The 24,290-nt window shown below is 40.8% G+C and overlaps 1 protein-coding gene across 2 annotated transcripts in view; it reads left to right on the forward strand.

Annotated features, from left to right (window-relative positions):
• The window catches only part of LOC121271794 (myosin-9-like), a 188,674-nt gene that overhangs the window by 79,350 nt on the left and 85,034 nt on the right, over nt 1-24,290 (forward strand). For both annotated transcript variants that reach the window (XM_041178075.1, XM_041178076.1), the window contains 6 exons: nt 828-923; nt 5,055-5,173; nt 11,409-11,561; nt 17,398-17,571; nt 17,659-17,832; nt 18,497-18,611. In XM_041178075.1, coding sequence (XP_041034009.1) covers nt 828-923; nt 5,055-5,173; nt 11,409-11,561; nt 17,398-17,571; nt 17,659-17,832; nt 18,497-18,611 — 831 coding nt within the window. The remainder of the gene's footprint in view (nt 1-827; nt 924-5,054; nt 5,174-11,408; nt 11,562-17,397; nt 17,572-17,658; nt 17,833-18,496; nt 18,612-24,290) is intronic.

The following is a 24,290-nucleotide window of genomic DNA, read 5'->3' on the forward strand; positions in this document are numbered from 1 at the left end:
TACCTTCTTTATAATCACACCCTGATTCTATATATCAGCATTTTATTTACTCTTTTCATTGCCATTGTTGAAGTTTCAACCACTTAGCCATCGAAACCCTCAAACCTGTTATTGCATGCTCTTTACAATGTAACATAGAATCCACATTCTTGCTTAATCTTAAGATTTTTATCTGTTGCACTCCATCCGAGGGTGTAGGGCTACACTCGGAGGGTAGTGAATCTTTGGAATTCTGTACTCCAGGGGGCTGCGGTAACTCAATCATTGAGCATGTTCAAGACAGAAATTGATAGATTTCTGGATACTTATGACATGAAGGGCTATGGGGATAGTGTGGGAAAGTGGTGTTGAGATAGATGATCAGCTATGATCTAAATGAATGGTAGAGAAGGCTTGATGGGCCAAATGTCCTACTCCTGTGTTCCTATCTGTGACACCAGCTCATCACGTTGGTTAGCATCATTGGCGACTGCACCCATTAGCAAAGAAATATAAATTCTTTGGATGGTTCATGTTTTGTCATGCACATTCTTTCTGTATCTCCTGGTGACATTCCCCAACCAAGAGTAGACATGCAATATATTTGAGCGCCTGCCATTGCTGCTCTTTAACCAGCATTAGGTGGAGGCACCCAGCAGCCACTGGATGATTCTTCCTCCCCTCCTGGTTTATATGCTCACTAAATGGCCCAGCTGAGTTAAGAACTTAGCAATGTCTTGTTTTATGGTGCAGTGCATTAATGTATCTATGCAATGTACCCTGGCCCATTTGTCATTAACCTAATCAAACATGTATGTTATTCATTCAATTTTTCCATCTTTATCCAGCCATGCTGAAGGTTGTTTCTGCAGTACTTCAATTTGGTAACATAGCTTTCAAGAAGGAACGTAATACAGACCAAGCCTCCATGCCAGATAATACAGGTAAACAGAACTGTAACTTAAGAGAATCTTATGAGTATTCGACTTATCTTCATGTTCATATGAGTAACCATATTTCAATTTTTAGAGTATTTACTTGGTTGAAATGTGTTTTCTTCTGAAATTGGTGTAGTACCCGCCACTTAGAATGTCCATGTTTTAAACAAGCAGTTGCTGGTGAAAGCCATTAATTAAATATTTGTATAATCAAATTCAAAGTTGCTGTGTGTAGCATGTTAACATAAAGCTGCATCTTATTTTGGACAGAAGCAACTGTTTGTTTACTGGTTCTCACCTGGGTAAGGTGCACCAAATGTAAAAGCTATAATCAGTAAATGGCATTTCTTTAAGGTCTATTACCATTTGTATAATTAAATCCTTCTAATCCTTTAAGTGGTGTAGATTTACAAGTTGTACAGTTTAAAGTTAGTTGCATTGCATACAGTCATGTTTGGTTTCTTCAATAGTAATCTACAGTATATAGAGAGGTTACTGTCTTGTGATACCTTTATATACTGCCATCATGTATCATGTAGTGATTATTCAGAGACAGAGCCAGTCACTAACTGTTCTAAACTGACTGCTCTTAAAATTGAAGAGCTTTGTGTTTGTTTCAACTATTAACAGAGTAAGGTATATTTTGTCTGCGAGTCAGTATGTAAAATAAAAGCTGGACTTGAAATAATTGTATTACTGCTTACTTCAGCTTGACTTTCTTCCTATTCTACAGTTTCCTGTTTTAAAAATATAACTAAACTCAAATTCAATGATGCTTGGTGGTGTAAAGAATACGTAAGTTTCATAACAGGCCTGGCAGATTAGAGGAATAGAAAATTTTGGAAGTGTCTTTTTTGCCAGGTTACCCTAATAGAACAAATTCCTTTTAAAGTTATTGTGTAGAATTCGCCTCATCTTCCACTCTTAGTCAACCACAGTTCACACAAAGCTGTGACTCGAATCAAACCCCATTCACTCAACATCTCTGTGCTTGCTGATCAATATTGTAGTTCAACAATGCCCTACAACCCTTTGAGAACTCTTTTAAACCTTGGCTCTTGCGTATCCCCTATTTCCTTCACCTTTCCATTGGTGCCTTCAGCAATCCCCAGTGGTTATATTTATGTAGTGCTTTTAATGCAGTAAAATGTTCTAAGACGTTTCACAGGAGCATTATCAAGCAAAATCTGACAAGTCAAGGTAGAGATATATTAGGGCAGATGACCAGAAGCTTAGTCAAAGAGCTAGGTTTTGATGAGTGCCTTAATGGAGGAAAGAAAATTAGGGAGGTGAAGAGAATTAATGAGGGAATTCGAAAACTTAAGGCTTTAACAGCTTGACTTGAATGCTAATGGTAGAGTGGTTAAAATCAGGTAAACTCGAGGTCACAACTGGAGGAGTACAGATTGTAAGGTTGTAGGACTGGAGTAGATCAGAGATGGTGAGGGATGTTGGTGGCAAGCCCATGGAGTGATTTGGAAACTAGGATGAGAAGTTTAAAAGTGGGGCCTTGCTTAACTGGGAGCCAATGTCTGTCAGAGCCCAGGATTGATGGGTGAATGGGACTTGGTGTGAGTTAGGACGCAAGCAGCAGAATTTTGGATGATCTCAAGTTTTCATAATGTTCCCCACTCAGCTGTGTGCTTGCACACCTGCATGATAATCTGGAAGGTACTGTACAGGCTGCTCACAAATTGTTCCTTGTTAGGATACTGCATAAATTTAAAGGTGCCAAGCATCAAAAAATATATCTCCTTACATGGCTCAAAGTTGCATTTTATTTATCACTCCTGTGAAGTGCTTTGAGATGTTGCAGTATGTTAAGGATCCTATATAAATCCAGCTAGTTAAATTGCAGTGGTACAATTGCAATTTACTATTTCAGCAGATAATTTACAAGGTTTGATTCCATCTCTTTAAATCTGTAATTATATCTTAATGTTGACAAACAAATTGGGTGGTTAATCTAGTTTCCAATTGGGTATCTCGATTGTTGACTTTTAAGTGCAATTTTTCTTCACTGAGAGACTGATGAAACATTCACTGGCTGTGCCTTCATCTCGAGATAATACAAATGAGGGTTTACAAATTATTATCGTGCCCTATCACAAGGGTTAAGCAGGATGCATTTGAATCTCTGACCACACAGTGGTGAAATTTTTCCAGTGTGTTTCTGCAAGTCATAGAGTTATACAGCACAAAAACAGGCCTTCCGGCCCATCATATGCGTGCTGGCCATCGAGCACCTATCTGTTCTAATCCCATTTTCCAGCACTTGGCCCATAGCCCTGAATCCTACAATGCTTCAAGTGCTCATTTAAACACTTCTTAAATGTTGTGAGGGTTCCTGCCTCTACCGCCCCCTCAGGCAGTGTGTTCCAGATTCCAACCACCCTTTGGGTTAAAAAATATTTCCTCAAATCCCCTCTAGACCTCCTGCTCCTTAGTTTAAATCTATGCCCCCTAGTTATTGACACCTCTACTAAGGGGGAAAGTTTCTTCCTATCTATGCCCCTCATAATTTTGTATACCTTAAAGGAAAACAACCTTAGCCTATCCAGTCTCTCTCCATAGCTGAAACAGTCCAGCCCAGGCGACATCCTGGTGAACCTCCTCTGCTCCCTCTCCAGTGCAATCACACCCTTCCTATAGTGTGGCAACCAGACCTGCACACAGTACTCCAGCTGTGGCCTAACTAAATCCTTTTATATATCTTCTCCTCCTCCTCCTCCAAACTTTCAGATGGGAGGACAGGTCAAACTGAGCCATGGAGAAAGGGGAAAGAAAAAATTGCAAGGTTTCATACCTCCAGAAGAATATTCATGAAGCAGGTCACATGCAACAATTAGAGTTGCAGCTGCTGCTTTTGAATTGCTAATACTTATAAAATATGCCAGTTACTAAATACTGTTACTATTTGAGGTGTCGTCTCAGAAAAAATCAAATATAAAATCTGGTACAGTACATGTTCTGAGAGCTGGGGAGAAAATCTATTTGCGCCAGTGTGGGTAACTTATTTTTAACAAATCACATCAGGATTGCTCTTGTAGCTTTTACACTGATTATATAAATGATTTGGACTCAAACCATAAGTACAATATTATAAATAACAAACATGACTAAATTGAGAGGTACAATTAAATGGAGGAAGACTGCGACAAAATACAAAAAGATGTTAAGCTTGCAGAATGGGTATATAAATAACAAATTAATTTTGATATTGGTAAGTGTGAGGTGGTCTATTTTGGCAAGAGGACTAAGGAAGCCGCCTACTTCTTGGAAGGTGAGAGCCTAAATGGGGCAGGAGAGGAAAGGAATCAAGGGTTACAGTTTCGCAAATTATGAAAAACAGCAACGCAGATTAATAAAGCCAATAAAGCAAACAAAGCACTGGAATTAATTTGTAGATGAATAAAATTGAAAAGCAGCGAAGTTATTAAACACATTGAGAACCTTTGTTAGATCACACTTGGAGATCAGAGCTGAGCAAAATACTGTATTGCATAATAAGAAGAAATTATATTACAAAAATACTTTACAAGGATCATGCCAGAAATGAGGGGTTATATGGGGCCCTTTGCCCTGGAAAAGAAATGACTGAGAGGTGAGCCAATGTTTAATTGGGTAAATATAGAGATGATCCCATTTTTTTGGGGGGGGGGGAGGGGGTGGCGAGTCCAGAACTAGTAGTCATAAATATGATCAATAAATTGAGGAAAAAAACTCCTTGCTCAAAAGAGTGTGGTTAAAACGTAGAACCTACTACCACATGGAATAATTGCAAATAGCATAAATGCAATTAAGGGTAAGCTAGATCACATCAGTGTAAGGAATAGAAGGATATGCTAATGGGGTTAAATGAAGAGGTGTGGAAAGAAGACTTGTGTGGGAAATAAACTGGCATAGACCTGTTGGACCAAATAGCCAGTTTTTGTACTGTTAACTATGTATTGCTATAATTTGATCAGTGTGCATAGATATTACTATATTATATTGTATTTCTGCTTGTTGAAGGTGCAGCTAACAGTTTGTTGACTGTCAGCAAAGCATTAGATTCTCAATGACGTAAAGGGCAGTTCAATCTTCGGCATCCGCAGTCTTTTGTTTTTATCAATCTTCATGTGTTTTGCTTTACAGCTGCCCAGAAAGTCTGCCATCTGCTGGGAATCAACGTAACTGACTTCAGCAGGGCGATCCTTACTCCTCGCATTAAAGTCGGGAGGGACTATGTTCAGAAAGCTCAGACCAAAGAACAAGTGAGTATTGGCTTAGATTCTGCAGAAATAATTTTAAAAGCTAACTCTGAAGTTGATGAGTATCGAAAATAGTTTCAAAATTTGTAGAACTTTATCAGAAAGTAGTTAATGCACTCATGAGAAACTGTCACAACATTTCATACTCTTTCAATCCGTGGATCAGTGTAAAACAATTGGAATAACAGCTTTTAAAAGTCACTTGCATTTATTTGGAGCAGCATAATATACCTCTTATCTGGGATCTAGTAGAATTCATGCCCGGTGTGTAAAATCAGGCATGCAATGTTTTATTAGGGAAAGATGTTAATAGAATCCAAGTCGGTTGGTGAAGCTGAAACCAAGACAGAGCTTTTCTTAGAGTTTTATTTAAGTAGGCAGTGGTGTAATGGTACTGCCACTGGTCTGGTAGACCAGGTAAACCTAGATAAAAACAAAAAAACTGCGGATGCTGGAAATCCAAAACAAAAACAGAATTACCTGGAAAAACTCAGCAGGTCTGGCAGCATTGGTGGAGAAGAAAAGAGTTGACGTTTCGAGTCCTCATGACCCTTCGACAGAACTGTCAGAGGGTCATGAGGACTCGAAACGTCAACTCTTTTCTTCTCCGCCGATGCTGCCAGACCTGCTGAGTTTTTCCAGGTAATTCTGTTTTTGTTTCAGGTACACTTAGACGCTGAAATGCTCTGGGGACCCTGGTTCAAATCCCACCATAGCAGATGGTGGAATTTGAAAGAGCCAATAAAAAAAATCTGGAATTTAAAAAGTCTAATGTGAAGATGGGATGTTGTAGATTATCCTCCTTACTAACATCTGGGGGCTAGTGCCAAAATTGGGAGACTAGTGAGACAGCAGCCCCACTAATCCCATAATCATACTCAGCCCATAATCATACTCACAGAATGGCACCTTACAGATAATGTCCTAGACACCACTATTATCATCCCTGGGTATATCCTGTTCCAATGGCAAGACAAGACCCAGCAGAGGGGACAGGACAGTGGTATACAGTCGGGAGGGTGTTTCCTTGTGAGTCCTCAACATTGACTCCAGACCTCATGAAGTCTCATGGTATCATATCAAACATGGGCAAGGAAACCACCTGCTGATTGCCATGTACGCCACCTCCCCCCAAGCTGATGAATCAGTGCTGCTCCATGTTAAACACCACTTGGAGGGAGTATTGAGGGTAGCAAGGGTGCAGAAAGTACTCTGGGGACTTCAATGTGCATCATCACCAATAGTGGCCACTATTGACTGAGCTGCCCAAGTTTTAAAGGACTGTAAACTGGGTCTGCAGCAGGTGGTGAGGGAACCAACAAGAAGGGAAAAAACATACTTGACCTCTTCCTCATAAGCTACCTATCCATGACAGTTTTGGTAGGAGTGACCACTGCACAGTCCTTGTGGAGACAAAATCCCGTCTTCACATTGAGGATGCCCTATGCTGTATTGTGTGGCACCACCACCGAGCTAAATTTTGAACAGATCTAGCAACTCATGACTGGGCATCTATGAGGCACTGTGGGCCATCAGCAGCAGCAGATTGTATACAGCCACCATTTGTAACATCATGAGCTGGCATATTCCCACTCTACCATAACCATCAAGTCAGAGCATCAACCCTGGTTCAATGAGGTGTGCGGGAGGGCTTGCCAGGAGCAGCACCAGACTTACTTATGAATGGGGTGTCAACTTAGTGAAACTACAGCATGGGACTACTTGTGTTCAAACAGTCTAAGCAGCATGTGTTAGACAAGAGCTGAGTTGATCCCACAATCGACACATCAGACTTAAGCTCTGCAGTCCTGTCAAATCCAGTTGTGAACGGTAGTGGACAATTGAACAACCTGCAAGAGGAGGAACTCCACAAATATCCCCATCCTCAATGATAGGGGACCCCCATCACATCATAGCAACAGATAAGGCCGAAGCATTTGCAACAATCTTCAGCCAGAAGCGCTGAGTGGCTGATCCATCTCGGCCTCCTGCTCCAGAGGTCCCCAGCATCTCGGATGCCAGTTTATGCCAGTTTTCAGCCAATTCGATTCACTCCACATGATGTAAAGAAACGGCTTAAGGCACTGGATACCGCAAAGGCTATGGGCCCTGACAATATTCCGGCAATAGTACTGAAGACTTGTGCTCCAGATATTGTCGTACCCCTAACCAAGTTGTTCAAATATAGCTACAACACTGGCATCTACCTGGCGATGTTGGAAAATGCCCAGGTATGTTCTGTATACAAAAATCCAACGCAGCCAATTACCACCCCATCAGTCTACTCTAGATCATCAGTAAAGTGATTGAAGGCATCATCAACAGTGCTATCAAGTGGCACTCACTTAGCAATAACCTGCTCACTACACTCAGGTTTGGGTTCTGGCAAGGTCACTCAGCTCCTGACCTCATTACTTTGTTTTATTCATTCACAAGATGTGGGCTTCGCTGGCTGGGCCAGCATATATTGCTCATCCCTAATTGCTCTTGAGAAGGTGATGGTGGTGAGTTGCCTTCTTGAACCACTGCAGTCCATGTGGTGTAGGTACACTGTGTTATTAGGAAGGGAGTTCCAGGATTTTGTCGAAGTTCTGTCGAAGGGTCATGAGGACTCGAAACGTCAACTCTTTTCTTCTCCGCCGATGCTGCCAGACCTGCTGAGTTTTTCCAGGTAATTCTGTTTTTGTTCCAGAATTTTGACCTAGCGACTGTTGGAACGGTGATATATTTCCAAGTCAGGATGGTGTTGGGCTTGGAGGGGAACTTCCAGGTGGTGGTGTTCCCATCTACCTGCTGCCCTTGTCCTTCTAGATGGTTGTGGGTTTGGAAGGTGCTGTCTAAGGAACCTTAGTTCAAACATGAACAAAAGAGCTGAACTCCAGAGGTGAGGTGAGGGTGACTGCCCTTGACATCAATGCAGCATTTGACTGAGTATGGTATCAAGCAGCCCTAGTAAAACTGGAGTCAATGAGAATTAGAGGGGAAGCTCTCTGTTGGTTGGAGTCATACCTAGCACAGAGGAAGATGGTTGCGGTTGTTGGAGGTCAATCATCTCAGTTCCAGGACATCCCTGCAGGAGTTCCTCAGGGTAATGTCCTAGGTCCAACCATCTTCAGCTGCTTCATCAATGAGCTCCCTTCCATCATAAGGTCAGAAGTGGGGGTGTATGCGGATGATTGCAAAATGTTCACCATTTGCAACTCCTTTTTTAAAATTCATTTACGGGCTGCGGGTGTCACTGACTAGGCCAGCATTTATTGCTGAAGCAACCCATGTCCAAATACAGCAAGACCAGGACAATATCCAAACTTGGGCTGATTTGTGATCTAAATGTTACTTGCCGCTTAAGTGCCAGGTAATGACCATCTCCAACAAGAGAGAATCTAACCATTGTCCCATGACATTCAATGGCATTACTATTGCTGAATTCGCCCTATCAACATCCTGGGGATTAGCATTGATCAGAAACTGAACTGGACTAGCCATATAAATACTGTATCTGCAAAAGCAGTGAAGGGCTAGGAATCCTGTGGTGAGTAACTCACCTCCTGACTCCCCAAAGCCTGTCCACCATCTACAAGGCACAATTCAGGAGTGTGATGGAATACTCTCCACTTGCCTGGGTGAGTGCAGCTTCAACATCCAAGAAGCTCGGCACCATCCAGGTCAAAGCCTACTTGATTGGAACTCATCTACAAAAATCAACCCCCTCCACCACCCATGCACTGTGGCAGCAGATGCACTGCAGGAACTCCCCAGAAGACTCAGCACCTTCCAAACCTGTGACTTCTACCACCTAGAAGGACAAGGGCAGCAGACATATGGGAACACCACCACCGGTAACTTCGCCTCCAAGCCCCACATCGTCCTGACTTGGAAATTTTGCCATTCCTTCGCTGTTGCTGGGGCAAAATCCTGGAACTCCCTCCCTAACAGCACTGTGGGTGCATCTACACCACATGGACTGCAGCGATTTAAGAAGGGTAATTAAGAATGGGCAATAAATGCCGGCAATGCCCAAATCCCATGAATGAATATATCAAAAAAAGCAATGTGATTGACATGACAAAAACATATCTACCACCTTAATAGATTTTTGGGAGGAAATATGTCTTGAGCTAGTGGCTGTTGGGGACTAGCCATTTTTCTAAGGGCCTACAGGTATGTTTAATAACCAGATTTCGGTTACAAGGTGAGAGCTTTCATAATATTGTTCTGAACCCCATGGGGGAAGTGTAAACCAAACTAACCAAATTTGCTGAATGACCCTCAAATGAAGAAATTACCAACACAGTTACACTTCTTGTAGCGCTTATTTTAACACTATTTGACATGAACTAATTAAAAGGTAACAGGCGAATGATACTTCAAATGAGAAGATACGTTTCACTTTAAATGGCCGATACAAGTACCCATGTCAACCCCCACACAGGTGCGGCACCATGTTCAAATCGCAAAGTCTTTCCAACTTGGCCTACGGTACGTGAGATCCCTCAACTTTCCAATTAATCAGATCTGCCCTCAAATTGCATTCACCAGCTGTATTACATCTGAGATCCCAGATATGGTAAATACTGACAAGGCACGCATCTACAAACTCACTCTCGCTCAGGTCACATCAATCCTGATGGCACAGTTCTCCAGAGTTCTTTTTCAACCAACCAACAACACCTGGTTCACAATCTGGTCCTCTGATACAAACTCACAGCACTTCCACATGCTTGAGTTATTCACACTGCTTCAATCCCTTTTAGTTCAGTTGTACATCACTTCCCCAAGAGCTTCTGGAGTTCTATTTTTCTTTCTTCCAAAAAAAACTTATCTTTTTGTAGAGAGCTTGGATTGCACTAGAGTACACCATGAGGTTGACAACTGTGTCCTGCTGCAGCATTTCTTTGTGCCTGCATCTGTGTACTGACTGCCTTCTGCCTTAAACTCTCCTTGGTGCCTGCCAGCCACATCGCTTCTGCCTTGTCTACCTTCCTATTGATACTGCTTCCACGTCAAGGATCGCCAAGGCACATGGATCGGTGTTTCTTCTTATCTAAGAAAATCATAATTGCTCCCTTTACAATTGATGCAAACTCTTAAGTCATTTTCAAACATTCTTAAACACAATTACAGTTTCCACAGACATTTTAAAGAAATTGAAAATTATCCTACTGCACTGCTTCTGGGTCAAAGGTTGTCACAATACCTGAGAGCTTCACTAACTGAATTGGATAATTAGCATCAGTTCAAAACAAGAGGGATGGAATTTCAGTTGAAATTCAGTTGAAAATTTTTGTTTTTGATCTCTCTGGATAATTAGCATGTGGGTTTAAGCCTTAATATCTTAATGTGTTGCCAGTCTCCAGTGAGCTATCACAGGGAAGCACAGAGGCATTCTGCCCAGTGAGGGGCTAAGAATGGCTTTTTTTTTAAAGTATGTTACGTTTGAAATTGCACTTAAGTTCTACAAGTTATGAAACTGAAGCCACAATAATTGTCCTGCAATGACTACCAATAGAGCAGCACAAACAGCGTGGAAACCTGCTACAGGGGTTCTGTTTGCTCAACCAAATCAATTCAGAATGACTGAGAAAGATCACCTTTTACTTCCTTTTGTTGCTGCATAGTTTGCCTGCAGTAATTGTGTAGCCAGTGAGTCTGCTTCACTGCAATTAGACAGGGAATGTGCAGATGAACCGTTGACTAAGTAACCAATTGTTGGGTTCGCTGAGATTCTCTACAGATCTTGGAGACTGTTGGAATAGATTCTCAATGACATTCTCTATTATGAAATAATCTTGGCCTTTGCCACTGTTTCAAACAGCTCCCCTGTGTCAGATTCTCAGTGAATCTGTCAGGAGTGAGGAATTGGAGTATTTAACACTGAGTTGGAATAAGTTTAACAAGGAAAAAAAAACCTGGCTGAACTCAACAGTCTGACATTGGTTCAGATAGACATGTGTTAGCACAAAATTCAATAGGTTACTATTAGCAAATCTGTAATGCTTTGATGGTTATTTATAAACCTCATAATCAGGCATATTCCTTATTTTATGCTTCCTCTTGGGAGATCATAATTGTGCAATTCACTGCTCTGTCTTCATTTGATATTTACTGTACAAGTAATATGTAGATTTGCTAATAAATATTCTGTGATAACTAATACTTATATTTTATTTTTCATTTTCATCTCTTGGGTTTTTAATCTTAATAAATAGCTGACTTGGGTTTTTTTTTGTACATTTAGGCTGACTTTGCTGTTGAGGCTTTGGCCAAAGCCACTTATGAGCGTCTCTTCCGTTGGCTGGTTATGCGCATCAACAAGGCACTGGATAGGACCAAGAGACAGGGTGCCTCCTTTGTGGGCATTTTGGATATTGCTGGCTTTGAGATCTTTGAGGTATCTTGGAATTGCTTGGGTTGTTTGATTGGGAATGTTTCAAGGTTAGATTGTTGGTGTCAAGACCTGTAAGAGCCTTTTGTGCCAATTCTGGCACTACATCGTAGCTGATGTTTTTGGGGTATTTACAATGTTTTGTTCCCTGCAATGGAATGGCAAAAGTCAATTTTCCTTCAGTTTAAATTACAGGACCTCCTATCAGTGTTTTTGCCTCTGGGGTGCATGGGTGGTGGGTAGTGGGAGGAATAATGAATGTAAAGTAGCTTTTAGAATGGTTGAAATGTGCTTCAAGGACTTGACATTAAGGTGATAAATACCTGAGCTTTGGTCGCATGGATTGATTTCTGAGCTCAGCATTCCACCCTGAAACCTATTAAACCCTAAATATGGTGCACTGTTTGTAGATGAGCAGGTCACTTTTTGATGTTTTTAAAACTGCAATCAATACTTGAATTAATATGATTGAATTTCATATCCAACCTTCAGAGCTCTTTTTAGTTGGAGAGCACTGGAATTGCAAGCAAGCATGTGAAAATGTGACTTTATCTTCCCTGCTTGTCCAAGTGATGAATTTTAGTTCCAAGTAATCGAGTACTACATTTTGGACAAAAACAAAAACAGAAATACCTGGAAAAACTCAGCAGGTCTGGCAGCATCGGTGGAGAAGAACACAGCTGATGTTTCGAATCCTCGTGACCCTTCAACAGAACTAAGTAAAAATAGGAAAGGGGTGCAATATAAGCTGGTTTAAGGGTGGGTGGGGGGGGGAGAAACGTGTTGGGACAAGAAGAGCTAGGTAAATGGCCAGTGATAGGTGGAGATAACCAAAAGATATCACAGATAAAAGGGCAAAGAGGTGTTGAAGGTGGTGATATTATCTAAAGGAATGTGCTAATTAAGAGTAGAAAGCAGGACAAACAAGGTACAGATAGCTCTAGTGGGGGTGGGGTGAAGGAATACTAAAAAGGCTAAAGGTAGAGATAAAACAATGGATGGAAATACTTTTAAAAATAATGGAAATAGGTGGGAAAAGAAAAATCTATATAAATTATTGGAAAAAACAAAAAGGAGGGGGAAAAAAACAGAAAGGGGGTGGGGATGGAGGAGAGAGTTCATGATCTAAAATTGTTGAACTCAATATTCAGTCCGGAAGGATGTAAAGTGCCTAGTCGGAAGATGAGATGCTGTTCCTTCAGTTTGCATTGAGCTTCGCTGGAACAATGCAGCAAGCCAAGGACGGACATATGGGCATGAGAGCAGGGTGGAGTGTTGAAATGGCAAGCGACAGGGGGTTCTGGGTAATGCTTGCGGACAGACCAAAGGTGTTCTGCAAAGCGATCACCCAATCTGCGTTTGGTCTCTCCAATGTAGAGGAAACCGCATTGGGAGCAACAAATGCAGTAGACTAAGTTGAGGGAAGTGCAAGTGAAATGCAGCTTCACTTGAAAACAGTGTTTGGACCCTTGGATAGTGAGGAGAGGGGAAGTGAAGGGGCAGGTGTTGTATCTTCTGCGGATGCATGGGAAGGTGCCGTGGGAGGGGGTTGAGGAGTAGGGGGTGATGGAGGAGTGGACCAGGGTGTCACAGAGGGAACGATCCCTACGGAATGCCACCGGAGGGGGGTGAAGGGAAAATGTGTTTGGTGGTGGCATCATGTTGGAGTTGGCTGAAATGGCAGAGGATGATCTTTTAAATGCGGAGGTTGGTGGGGTGATAAGTGAGGACAAGGGGGACCGTATCATGTTTCTGGGAGGGAGGAGAAGGTGTGAGGGCAGATATGCGGGAGATGGGCCGGATAAGGTTGAGGGCCCTGTCAACCACCGTTGGTGGAAAACCTCGGTTGAAGAAGAAGGACAAGTCATTTATATAGATTTTTCTTTTCCCACCTATATCCATTATTTTTAAATGTATTTCTATCCATTGTTTTATCTCTACCTTCTAGCCTTTTTAGTATTCCTTCATCCCAGCCCCACTAGAGCTATCTGTACCTTGTTTGTCCTGCTTTCTACTCTTAATTAGCACATTCCTTTAGATAATATCACCACCTTCAACACCTCTTTGTCCTTTTGTCTGTGACATCTTTTGGTTATCTCCACCTATCACTGGCCATTTACCTAGCTGCTCTTGTCCCAACACAACACAACCCCCCCCCCCCCCCCCCCCCAAACCACCACCACCACCCTTAAACCAGCTTATATTTCACCCCTTTCCTATTTTTACTTAGTTCTGTTGAAGGGTCATGAGGACTCGAAACGTCAACTGTGCTCTTCTCCACCGATGCTGCCAGACCTGCTGAGTTTTCCAGGTATTTCTATTTTTGATTTTGTTTTGGATTTCCAGCATCTGCAATTCTTTGCTTTTATCTTTTTACTACATCTTGGACACCAAATACCTGGATCAACCACTCCCAGGTCTGGTATAATGCAATTAGTTTCAGAGTAGTGCCATTTTAACCTACTTCACCAATTTAATATATCCCAGTCTTCAAATTCTATAACAGTGTGACATTTTTTTTTCCTTTTCCCTACACTAACCATCACCACACCAGCCTGAGTGACATTGCCAATTTGTCTCCAAGTTAAAGGTGACGTTTATGTCTGAGTATATGTCCACTAGGAACTAGATTGAACTCGTTCAAACTTGACATTGTCCAAACCACATTATTGCATTGGAGCCTTGCCACCAAGAGGCAAAGAATATTATCTTGGTGTTTCATCTAATCTGTGTGGGCTGGTTTTTAGCCTAGATTCCACAGGTAAAAACAAATGGAATTGAGTTGGCGCCCAGGGAGTGATGTGGTGAAAACATGGAAAGATCCATCCATGGTTTACTAAAGAGATTAAGGATGGTTTTAGATTAAAATAAGAGGCTTATAATGTTGCAAAGAGTAGTAGTAAGTCTGAGGATTGGGAGCATTTTAGAAACCAGCAAAGGGCCACAAAAATAGTTGATAAAAGAGAAAAAATAGAACCTGAGAGTAAGCTAGCCAGGAATATAAACACAAATTGGAAGAACATTTTTACCAGTATTATAAAAGGAGAAGAGTAGCTAATTTAAATGTTAGTCCCTTAGAAGCAGAGACAGGAGAAATTATCATGGGGATGAGGAAATGGTAGAGAACAAATATTTTGTTTGCCTTCACAGTAGAAGGTACAAGTTACATACCAGAAATAGAGAGTAACCTAGGGGTAAATAAGGGAGAGGAAATTAAGGTAATTAATATCAGTAGAGAAAAGTACTGGAGAAACTCGAGGGACTAAAACCTGACAAATCCCCAGGACCCAATGGCCTATCTCCTAGTATTCTAAAAGAGATAGCTGTAGAGCTAATGTTTGCACTGACTGTGATTTTCCAAAATTTCTATGATTCTGGAACGGTCCCAGCAGATTGGAAGTTAGCAAATGTAACATGCTATTCAACAAAGGAGAGAGAGAGAAAATGAGAAACTACAGGCCATTTAACCTGACATGAGCCCTTGAGAAAGTGCTGGAACTTATTAAGAAAACCTTAACAAAACACTGAGCAAAGTATAATATGATCAGACAGAGTCAACATGGTTTTACAAAAGAGAAATTCTGTTAGTCAAATTTTTGTTTTTTTGAGGATGTAACAAGTAGGTTAGATAAAGAGAACCAGTTGGTGGAGTATATTTGGATTTCCAAAAGGTTTTCGATAAGGCGCCACACAAGGTTGAAACACAAGATAATAACTTATGGAGTTGGGGGTGATGTATTAGCATGGCTAAAGGATTAGTTAACTAATAGGAAGGAGAGAGCACGGTTAAATGGGGCATTTTAAAGTTGGCAGGCTGTGACTAATGGAGTGCCACAAGGATTGCTGCTGGGTACTCAGCTATTAACAATCTATGCAATCACAAAATTGTTACAGTGCAAAGAGGCCACTTGGCACATCGTGTCTGCACTGGCTCTTCCAAGGAGCAATTCACTTAGTGCCATTCACTCGTCTTCTCTCCGTAAACCAGCACATTCTTCCTTTTCAAATAATGACTTGGATAAAGGGACAGAGTAATGTATCTAAGTTTGCTGACGGTTCAAGCTAGGTGGGAATGTAGACTCTGAGCAGGACCCAGAAAGGCTGCAAAGAGATATAGACAGCTTAAGTGAGTGGGCAACAAGGTCGCAAATGGAGTAAAATGTGGGGAAGTGTGAAGTTATTCACTTTGGTTGTAAGAACAGAAAAGCAGAATAAGGTGTAAAATTGGAAGTGTTGATGTTCAGAGACTTGGGTGTACTGGTCCAAGGAGCATAAAAAGTTGGCATACAGCTACAGCAAACAATTAGGGAAATAATTAGCATGCTGGCTTTCATTGCAAGGGAATTGGAGAACAAGAATAAAGAAGTCTTGCTACAGTTGTACAGGCTTTTGGTCAGAGCAAACCTGGAATGTGTGCAATTTTGGTCTCTGTAATTAAGGAAGGATATGCTTACATTGGAGGTATTAGAGTGAAGGCTCACTAGATTGGTCTCTGGAATGAGAGGGCTGTCCTATGATAAGAAGCTGAGTAAATTGGGTCTATTTTCTGGAGTATAGAAGAATGAGGGGTGATCTCATTGAAACATTATGAAACGGCTTGACAAGGTAGCTACTACCATTGTTTCGCCTGGTTGGGGAAATCTAGAACAAGGGGGGGACAGTTTTAGGTTAAGGGGCCAATCATTTAGGATTAAGATGAGAAATTTCTTCACTCTTAGGGTCATGAATCTTTGGAATTCTCTACACCAGAGGGTTTTGGATGCTTCATCGTGGAATATATTTAAGGCTGACATGAGCAGATTTTTGATGTCTCAGGGAATCAGTTATATGGGAGCAGGTAGGAAAGTGAAGTTGAAGCTGAAGATCAGCCATGGCCATACTGAATGGTGGAGCAGGCTTGAGGGGCTGTACAGCCTTCTCCTACTTCTTATGTTCTTAAAACTTGTGAACGTCACTAGTTGAATGTTAGTGTCCATGTTTAGGTAAAATCCTTTGTTTATTCTAACTTCATGGCTGGACATTTTGCAGAAGTTAGTAGCACTCGTAATAGGATTCCCAGTGGGTCATAACACTTTTATATTAAGGTGCCTGGCCATTCTAAAAGAGAAAATAAATTCTTATTCTTTATTGAAGTCTATCTGTTTTTTGAAGCTAATTACTTACATCTCTCTCATCTGAGGTAAACAAAAAAATAGTCAAGTTTATGGGGAAAAATTTATCATGTGCATGCTTGTGTGTGTATACTGATCATTGGAAATACTTGGCGTTCAACAGATCGTTCAACGTTTGGAAGGGTTACAGTTTTGTTGGGGAGGTTATTAACATTCAGGTGTGACCTATTAAATTTCTGTAAATATGCTCCTAATGCAGTGCTACCTAATATCTTTTTGGTGGAGCTATCAACATAATGACTTGGAGCAAGACACTCAAATGTTACCAAGTTTGATTCTGAAAATCTCTCACTGTAAGGGGGTTTACAAACAGTGCCAATGTGGTGATCATAAATTTCATTAACTTCTTTGCCTGATAAATTAAGATGTGATGGAGCCTTAAAAGTTGTTAATGTGTATGACTGGAACGTCAGAATTGTCTGACAAGCTAGTATACGATCAGCCCAGGAAGTAACATGGCAGGAACTTTGCTCGAAATGTCAACTCTTCTTCTCCGCCGATGCTGCCAGACCTGAGTTTTTCCAGGTAATTCTGTTTTTGTTTTGGAATTTTGCTGATTTTGGCTGGGAAAGAGCTTCTTTACATTTTGGTGAATATGCAACACAAACCATAGGTGGCAATATCCTCTTATTGCTCCTTCCCTAGTGACTTTGTCTTTTGTGCTTTTGCAGCTGAATTCCTTTGAACAGTTGTGCATTAACTACACAAATGAAAAGCTGCAACAGCTTTTTAATCACACAATGTTTATCCTGGAGCAAGAAGAGTACCAGCGAGAAGGAATTGAATGGAACTTCATTGATTTTGGCCTTGACTTGCAACCTTGTATTGACCTAATTGAAAAATCTGTGAGTCATTTTTCTCATTACTTTCACTTAACTAGATTCCCAGAAGTATATTCAGATTAGCTTTTAAAAAATTATTTCCTTTTTCAGGCTAGTCCTCCTGGTATCCTGGCTCTGCTCGATGAAGAGTGCTGGTTCCCCAAAGCCACTGATAAGACATTTGTGGAGAAGGTGGTGCAGGAGCAGGGAACCCACCCTAAGTTCCAGAAACCTAAGCAGCTAAAAGACAAAGCTGACTTCTGCATTATTCACTATGCTGGAAAGGTAGGCTAAGCCAAAGCTTGATGGAGTTGTCATTTACATAATTTATCTAAAAGAATTACCATGAGTGTGTTAGACAATCTAGTCATTCAATTGCTATTTTGTTGAGCTGTTTTATTCTTCTTGCCTGAGCTTGTGCTCCCCTATGAAGAGCATGAAAGTAAAATATGTATACCAGACTTCATGACCAGGACTCAACAGATTAAATAATTAATAATTAATTAATCTCTGTATTGTGTAAGCGGGGGGAGATGGTGGCATAGTGGTAATATCAGTGGACTGGTAATCCAGAGTCCCAAGTGAATTCACTGGGGACTGGGGTTTGAATCTCACCATGGCAGCTCATCGAATTTGAATTCAGTTAATAAATCTGGAATTGAAAGCTTGTCCCTTAATGGTGACTATGAAATCATCATCAATTGTCATAAAAACCCATCTGATTCACTAATTTCCTTAGGAAAGGAAATCTGCCATTCTTACCTGGTCTGACCTACATGTGACTCCAGACCCACAGCAATGTGGTTGACACTTAACTGCCCTCTGAAACGTCTGAGCAAGCCACTCAGTTCAAGGGTAATTAGGGATGGATAACAAATGCTAGTGCGCCCACATCCATGAAAGAATAAAGAAAGATATTTATATAAGGTATCTCCTCTTTGCAATACAGGTGGACTACAAAGCGACTGAATGGCTGATGAAGAACATGGACCCCCTGAATGATAACATTGCCACACTATTGCACCAGTCCTCTGATAAATTTATAGCTGATCTCTGGAGGGATGGTACGTTAAAATTAGTAACTTGGGCTGTCTAAAATACTTCTATTGTTTATTGTAGCTCTTGATTTCAACATTTTTTAAACTACTTTTGCTTCCCTGAATCTAGAAAGCATCACTTTTTAATATTCATGAATTAAGTTTGGTGTTTCAGTCACTTGCTAAGCTCTGAATTCTGAAAATCTTCACATGTGCCTGATTATAACACTCAGATTGCAAGGATCCAGCACAGGCATACTCCATAGTATGCAGGGATATCTTAATTAACCTAGAGGAAATGCGCTAGCCATAAGACCCTCACCTTACCTTGTAAATGGGGCAATCCAATCCAATCTTTTCCTCTTTGCTTCAGGTGAATTTTATTTGCTTAGAAAAGGAAATGTAAAAATTACTTTCAGTAACCCATTTCTAAACAATGGTTAGTGAATTGAGTAGTGGGGTGTTTTCACTCTAAAATCACAATTGCCTATTAGACTTTTGCTTCATGTATTTCAGACAATCACCATGGAAAATAGAGAGGTTTGGTAGAATGTAAGAAGAATCATTTTCCTGCCATGTGGAATATATCCATTTATGATTTGATACAATTTCTTTGGTTTGGTGACTTTGAATAAGAAGATAAGAAATAGGAACAAGAGTAGACCATTTGGTTCTTTTGAGCCTGCTCCGCCATTCAGTTTGACTGTGGCTGATCTTTGGCTTCAACTTCCACTTTCCCACCGACTCCCCATAAGCCTCGGTTCTCTGAGAGACCAAAAATCTGTGTCTCAGCCTTAAATATATTCAATGATGGAGCATCCACAACCCTCTGGGGTAGAGAATGCCAAAGATTCACACCCCTTTTGAGTAAACAAAATTTCTCTCTGTCTCAGTCCTAAATGATGAGCCCATTATCCTGGGACTGTGCTCCCATGTTCTAGATTCCCCAGCCAGGAGAAATGGCCTCTTTGTCTGTCAAACATGTCAAGCCCCTTTATAATCTTTTATGTTTCAATGAAATCAACTCTCATTCTTCTAAACTCTAGAGAATACAGATGCATTTACTCAACCTATCATCATAGGACAACCTTCTCATCCCAGGGACCGATCTAGTAAACCTTTACTTTACCACCTTCAATGCAAATATATCCTTCATTTAAAGGTGACAACCAAAGCTGCACATAGTATTCCAAGTGTGCTCTCAACCACAGTCCTGTACAGTTGTAGCAAGTCTTCCTTATTCTTGTACTCCAGGCCCCTAGCAATAAAGATCAACATTTGGCTTTCTAGTTGCTTGCTGTGCCTGCATGCTAATGTTTTGTGTTTCCTGTACAAGCACACCCACGCCTCTCTGAATATCAACAGTTACAGGTTTTGCGTCTTCTAAAAAAAATTCTGTTTTTCTATTCTTACCCAAGTGAATAACCTCTCACTTCCCCACATTACAGTACCGCCTTGTTGCCCACTTATTTAACCTGTCTGTATCTCTTTGCAGTCTCTTTGTGTATCCTTCTCACAGCTTGCATTCCCACCCAGCTTTGTTTCATCAGCAAACTTTGATACATTCTCTGTCTCTTTGTCTAAGTCATTAATGCCACATAACTTCTGCACTCCCCAGTGTCAGACTCGGGGAGGGTATCCCAAAGATGCACTGGGGAATCCCTCTGGCATGTTCTCAGGGCTTTTATGGTAATTACCCAGAAGTGCACACTCCTCTGGACAATTGCGCTGTGCTGGGAACCATTCGAAAATGCAATCTAAATCGCAAACTTCAGATGGTTCTGCTGGGGTTATACCAATAGTTACCCAGAAGAAGTTAGAAGAATTAAAACCACTTCCAACTTCTGAGTAACTATTGTAAAGACCCAGATCAACTGCAGCCCCCCCCCCCCCCACCCAAAACCCTATACACTTACCTTAAGACACGTGCCTGGCCCTTTAAACTTACCTGCTTTACGGCAGCAAGTGCTGTAAAAAAAAAAAAAGGGGGGGGGGCGCATGGCTTCCTTGAATATGCTGGATCTAGACTTCGCTGGGCCCTGCAAGGCGTCTTTCAATGCAGGCCCCAAGCAGCTCCTGCGAACGGAAGTTTCGATGTTATTTTCAAGACCAGGTAAGTTGGTATTCTAATTCCTGCAGGCCAGCACTATCTAACACTAGTTGGAGGTTATGGCCTAATATAGATTGTAAATAGTTGAGGCCCCAACACTGATCCTTGTGGCACTCCGCCAGTTAGAGCCTGACAAAATGTGCTGTTTATCGCTGCTCTTTGTTTCCTGTCTGTAAACCAATCCTCTATCCCTGAGCCCTTACCTTGTGTATTAATCTTTTGTGTGGCAACTTATTGAATGAGTTTTGGAAATTCAAGTATACTGGTTCCCCTTTATCTACCCTACTGGTTGCTTTCTCAAAAAAACTCTTAAATTTGTCAAACATGATTTTCATTTCTTTAAACCCAAGTGATTTTGTCTGAATACACTTATTTTCTAAATGCATTGTTAACACTTCTATAATAATATAAACCAGCGCTTTCCCAATTACTATCAGACTAGCAAAGAGCCCAGTGAGAGATTTTCCTTACGTTTGAATTCAAACTAATAGTATTAAAACCATGTCACTGAAGTCCTTGAAAAATGGTAGGATTCAATCTGTTTAATTGCACTTGCCTATTATTTTCTGCAGTAAGATATTCTATCTTTAGCTCTACATTCCCATTTCCAAATCCCCAATAGCGCACAATTTTTCAATAGGTAGGCAAATGATTGTTTCACAGTCCTCTGCTAATAATGTTCAATAACTTGATATTAAGAAATGATAAAAGTGACATTCCTCTATCTTTGATATCTCTCTCCCTCCATCCCTCCCTTTTTAGAGGAATGCCTGGTCTGTGCTCAGCACCTACTGGAAATGCAGCCTACGCTGTAATTGATTTATTTAACAGTTGACTAACTACCTAAGGAGACCAAATCTTGTGTATCTTATAGTTCTCATTGTTAGTGTTTTTTTTTAAGGATTCATTTTTTCTTCTTTTTGTCTTGATGTCTCTGTGTCTGTTGCAGAGATAAAAAGCTTTCAGAGAGCCTATTTCTATACACGCTTTCCTATTCTACATCTAGAACCAGGTGACGTGAGAGGGGAGACTGTGATAGTGCCGTAGATCGATGCTTCCAAGAATCGCCTGCTTTGAATGTTCATCCTTCCTCTCCATTCCTGCTTGTGCAGTTTTCTTTTCTGTTTCCCCTTCGCTTCAGGTTAATGCAGCCCAACCATTTCAACGGTGCCTCATCCTGAGCTGCAGTGGTGAAACATGTTCCACCAACTCGTAAGCAAAATGCACCTGTGTGGAAAAAGTTGAAATTAGTTTTAACTTGAACGTTGACTCGCTTTAACTTAAATATTAACTCATTTTCCTGTACGAGGAATTTTCTTCTGCATTCAATGATGAGAATGTAATTTCATAAATATAAACATTTGGCTTTTGTTGGACCTAAATTTAGATGCACAAGGGACTTGGTGCCCTGCCAGTTTCTTTAGGACAGTGGTGGGCCATTGCGAACTAATTCTCAGTTAGGCATCCTGTGTTTTAAAAATGCCCATTTCCACAATTCCCTCTTGTCTCCCATCTCCACCCTAGCATCCCATCACTATCCTTTGCTGAGAAAGGAGGAAGACTGGCATCAAGTTGTCAGACATTTGCAGTGCTAGGCTTGAATAGACTGGCAAAACATGTATGTAAACAGCCCGAGGTAACCCTCTTGCTATTCCCTCGTTTTAATTCCGTGCTTCACTGTGTGAAACATCAGCCTGGGCTTCTGCAATCTTTGGAACTTGCCTATTCAGACATTTGAGCTAATTATTTTTCTCTGTAAAACTATATGCACACAATAAGTGCACTTTGTCAACCACCTCTACTGTATTCCACAAATTATGTTTTATGAAATTGAGGTTCTGATTTGTCATTTAAGAAAGTAGAAGGCTTAAATGAAAGGTACAGATGTGTTTCCTTATTTGTGGTATTAAAGATCGTTACATGAAATGGGTTTCCAAGAGCATGCCATGTTGCTGATTCTCATAACTAATACTGAAGCCTGCAGTGGTATATCAGCACGAAAATTTGTATACTAATTTGGATTAATTCTAATTTTATGGTTTACAGACCTGTTACAAATACTATAGAAGGATCACTATCTACCCCTTGCATAATCCCAACACTAGAAATACCTCCGTGCTGCATATGTTTGAGTCTTAAACATTGCATTGAATTGACTATACATCTATACTGACAAGAGTGCAGGAACTACCAGAAAAAGGAATTTGTTCTTCTATGGCCCTTCAGATGGACAGTATTACTCCATGCTAGTTAGCTTAAAGCTATGAACTATTGGCAAGTTAAATGCAGTGGAATTGATGGTAGCAGGAGAAAGCTAGTCTCATACACCAAGCTAGCCTCCATTGTTTTATGGACAATAGGTAGGTGACATGCAGAGGGAAAATGGCTTCATCCAAACTTTCCTTCCCTTTTTATCACAGCAAACTTATTGAAGGCTCAAAGGGGAATTGAAAAAACAAATAAGTTAAAGGGCTGGTAGGAGGAGTGGAGCCAATTTGGGGCCAAAAAGGAGGTGTATGCATGGAGGCAGGGGGCATGGCTGAGTAATTAAATTAATACTTTGTATCTGTCTTTACAAAGTAAGCTGCTGCTGTAGGAGTCATAATGAAAGAGGAGGTAGTTCAGATACTTGAAGGGTTTAAAATTGATGAACAAGAGGTATTGGATTGGATGCCTGTATTTAAAATTTAAAACCAGGACTGGATGAGATGCATCCAAGGATACTGAAGGAACTGAGCAGAAATTGTAGAGGCACTTAGCATAATTTTCAAATCTTCCTTGGACTAGGGTGGTGCCAGAGGACTGGAGAATTGAAAATGTTACACCCTTGTTCAAAAAAGGATGTAACGATAAGCCCAGGCCAGCCAATTTGACTAAGATGGTGAGGAAGCATCCAGAAACAATAATTTGGGACAAAATTAATAGTCACTTGGGTAAATATGGTTTAATTAAGAAAAGCCAGCACCATTTGTTAGCTAACTTGGCTGAGTTTTTGGACAAGGTAACAGAGCGTTTTGAGGGTGACCCTTTGGTGTACATGGACTTTCAAAAGGCATTTGCCAAAGTGCTCACAACAGACTTGTGAACAAAGTTAGAGCTCCTGTAATAAAAATGACAGGAGCAACATGGATACGAATTGGCTGAGTGACAGAAGGCCAAGAGTAATGGTGAACAGTTGTTTTTTGGAATAGAGGAAGGTTTATAGTGGGGTTCCCCAAGGATTGGTGTTAGGACCCTGTTCTTCCTGATGTGTAACTTAGATCTTGGTGTATAGTGCACAGTTTCAAAATTTAGGGTCAATACTAAACTTGGAAGTATTGTGAACTGTAATTAGGTTGGTGGAATGGGTGGACAAATAGATGATGAAATTTAGTGCAGTGAAGTGTGAGGTGATTCATTTTGGTGGGAAGAAAACAATAAATTAAAGGATACAATTCTAAAGAGTGTTCAGGAGCAGTATATGTGCATAAATCATTGAAGGTGGCAGGACAGGTTGAGAGTGTGTTTAATGAAGCATATAGCATCCTGCTCTTTATAAATAGGGGTATAGAGTACAAAAGCAAGGAAGTTGTGTTAAACCTGTATAAACTACTGGT

This window comes from Carcharodon carcharias, chromosome 31, assembly GCF_017639515.1.
Source record: "Carcharodon carcharias isolate sCarCar2 chromosome 31, sCarCar2.pri, whole genome shotgun sequence".
NCBI classification, from domain to species: domain Eukaryota; kingdom Metazoa; phylum Chordata; class Chondrichthyes; order Lamniformes; family Lamnidae; genus Carcharodon; species Carcharodon carcharias.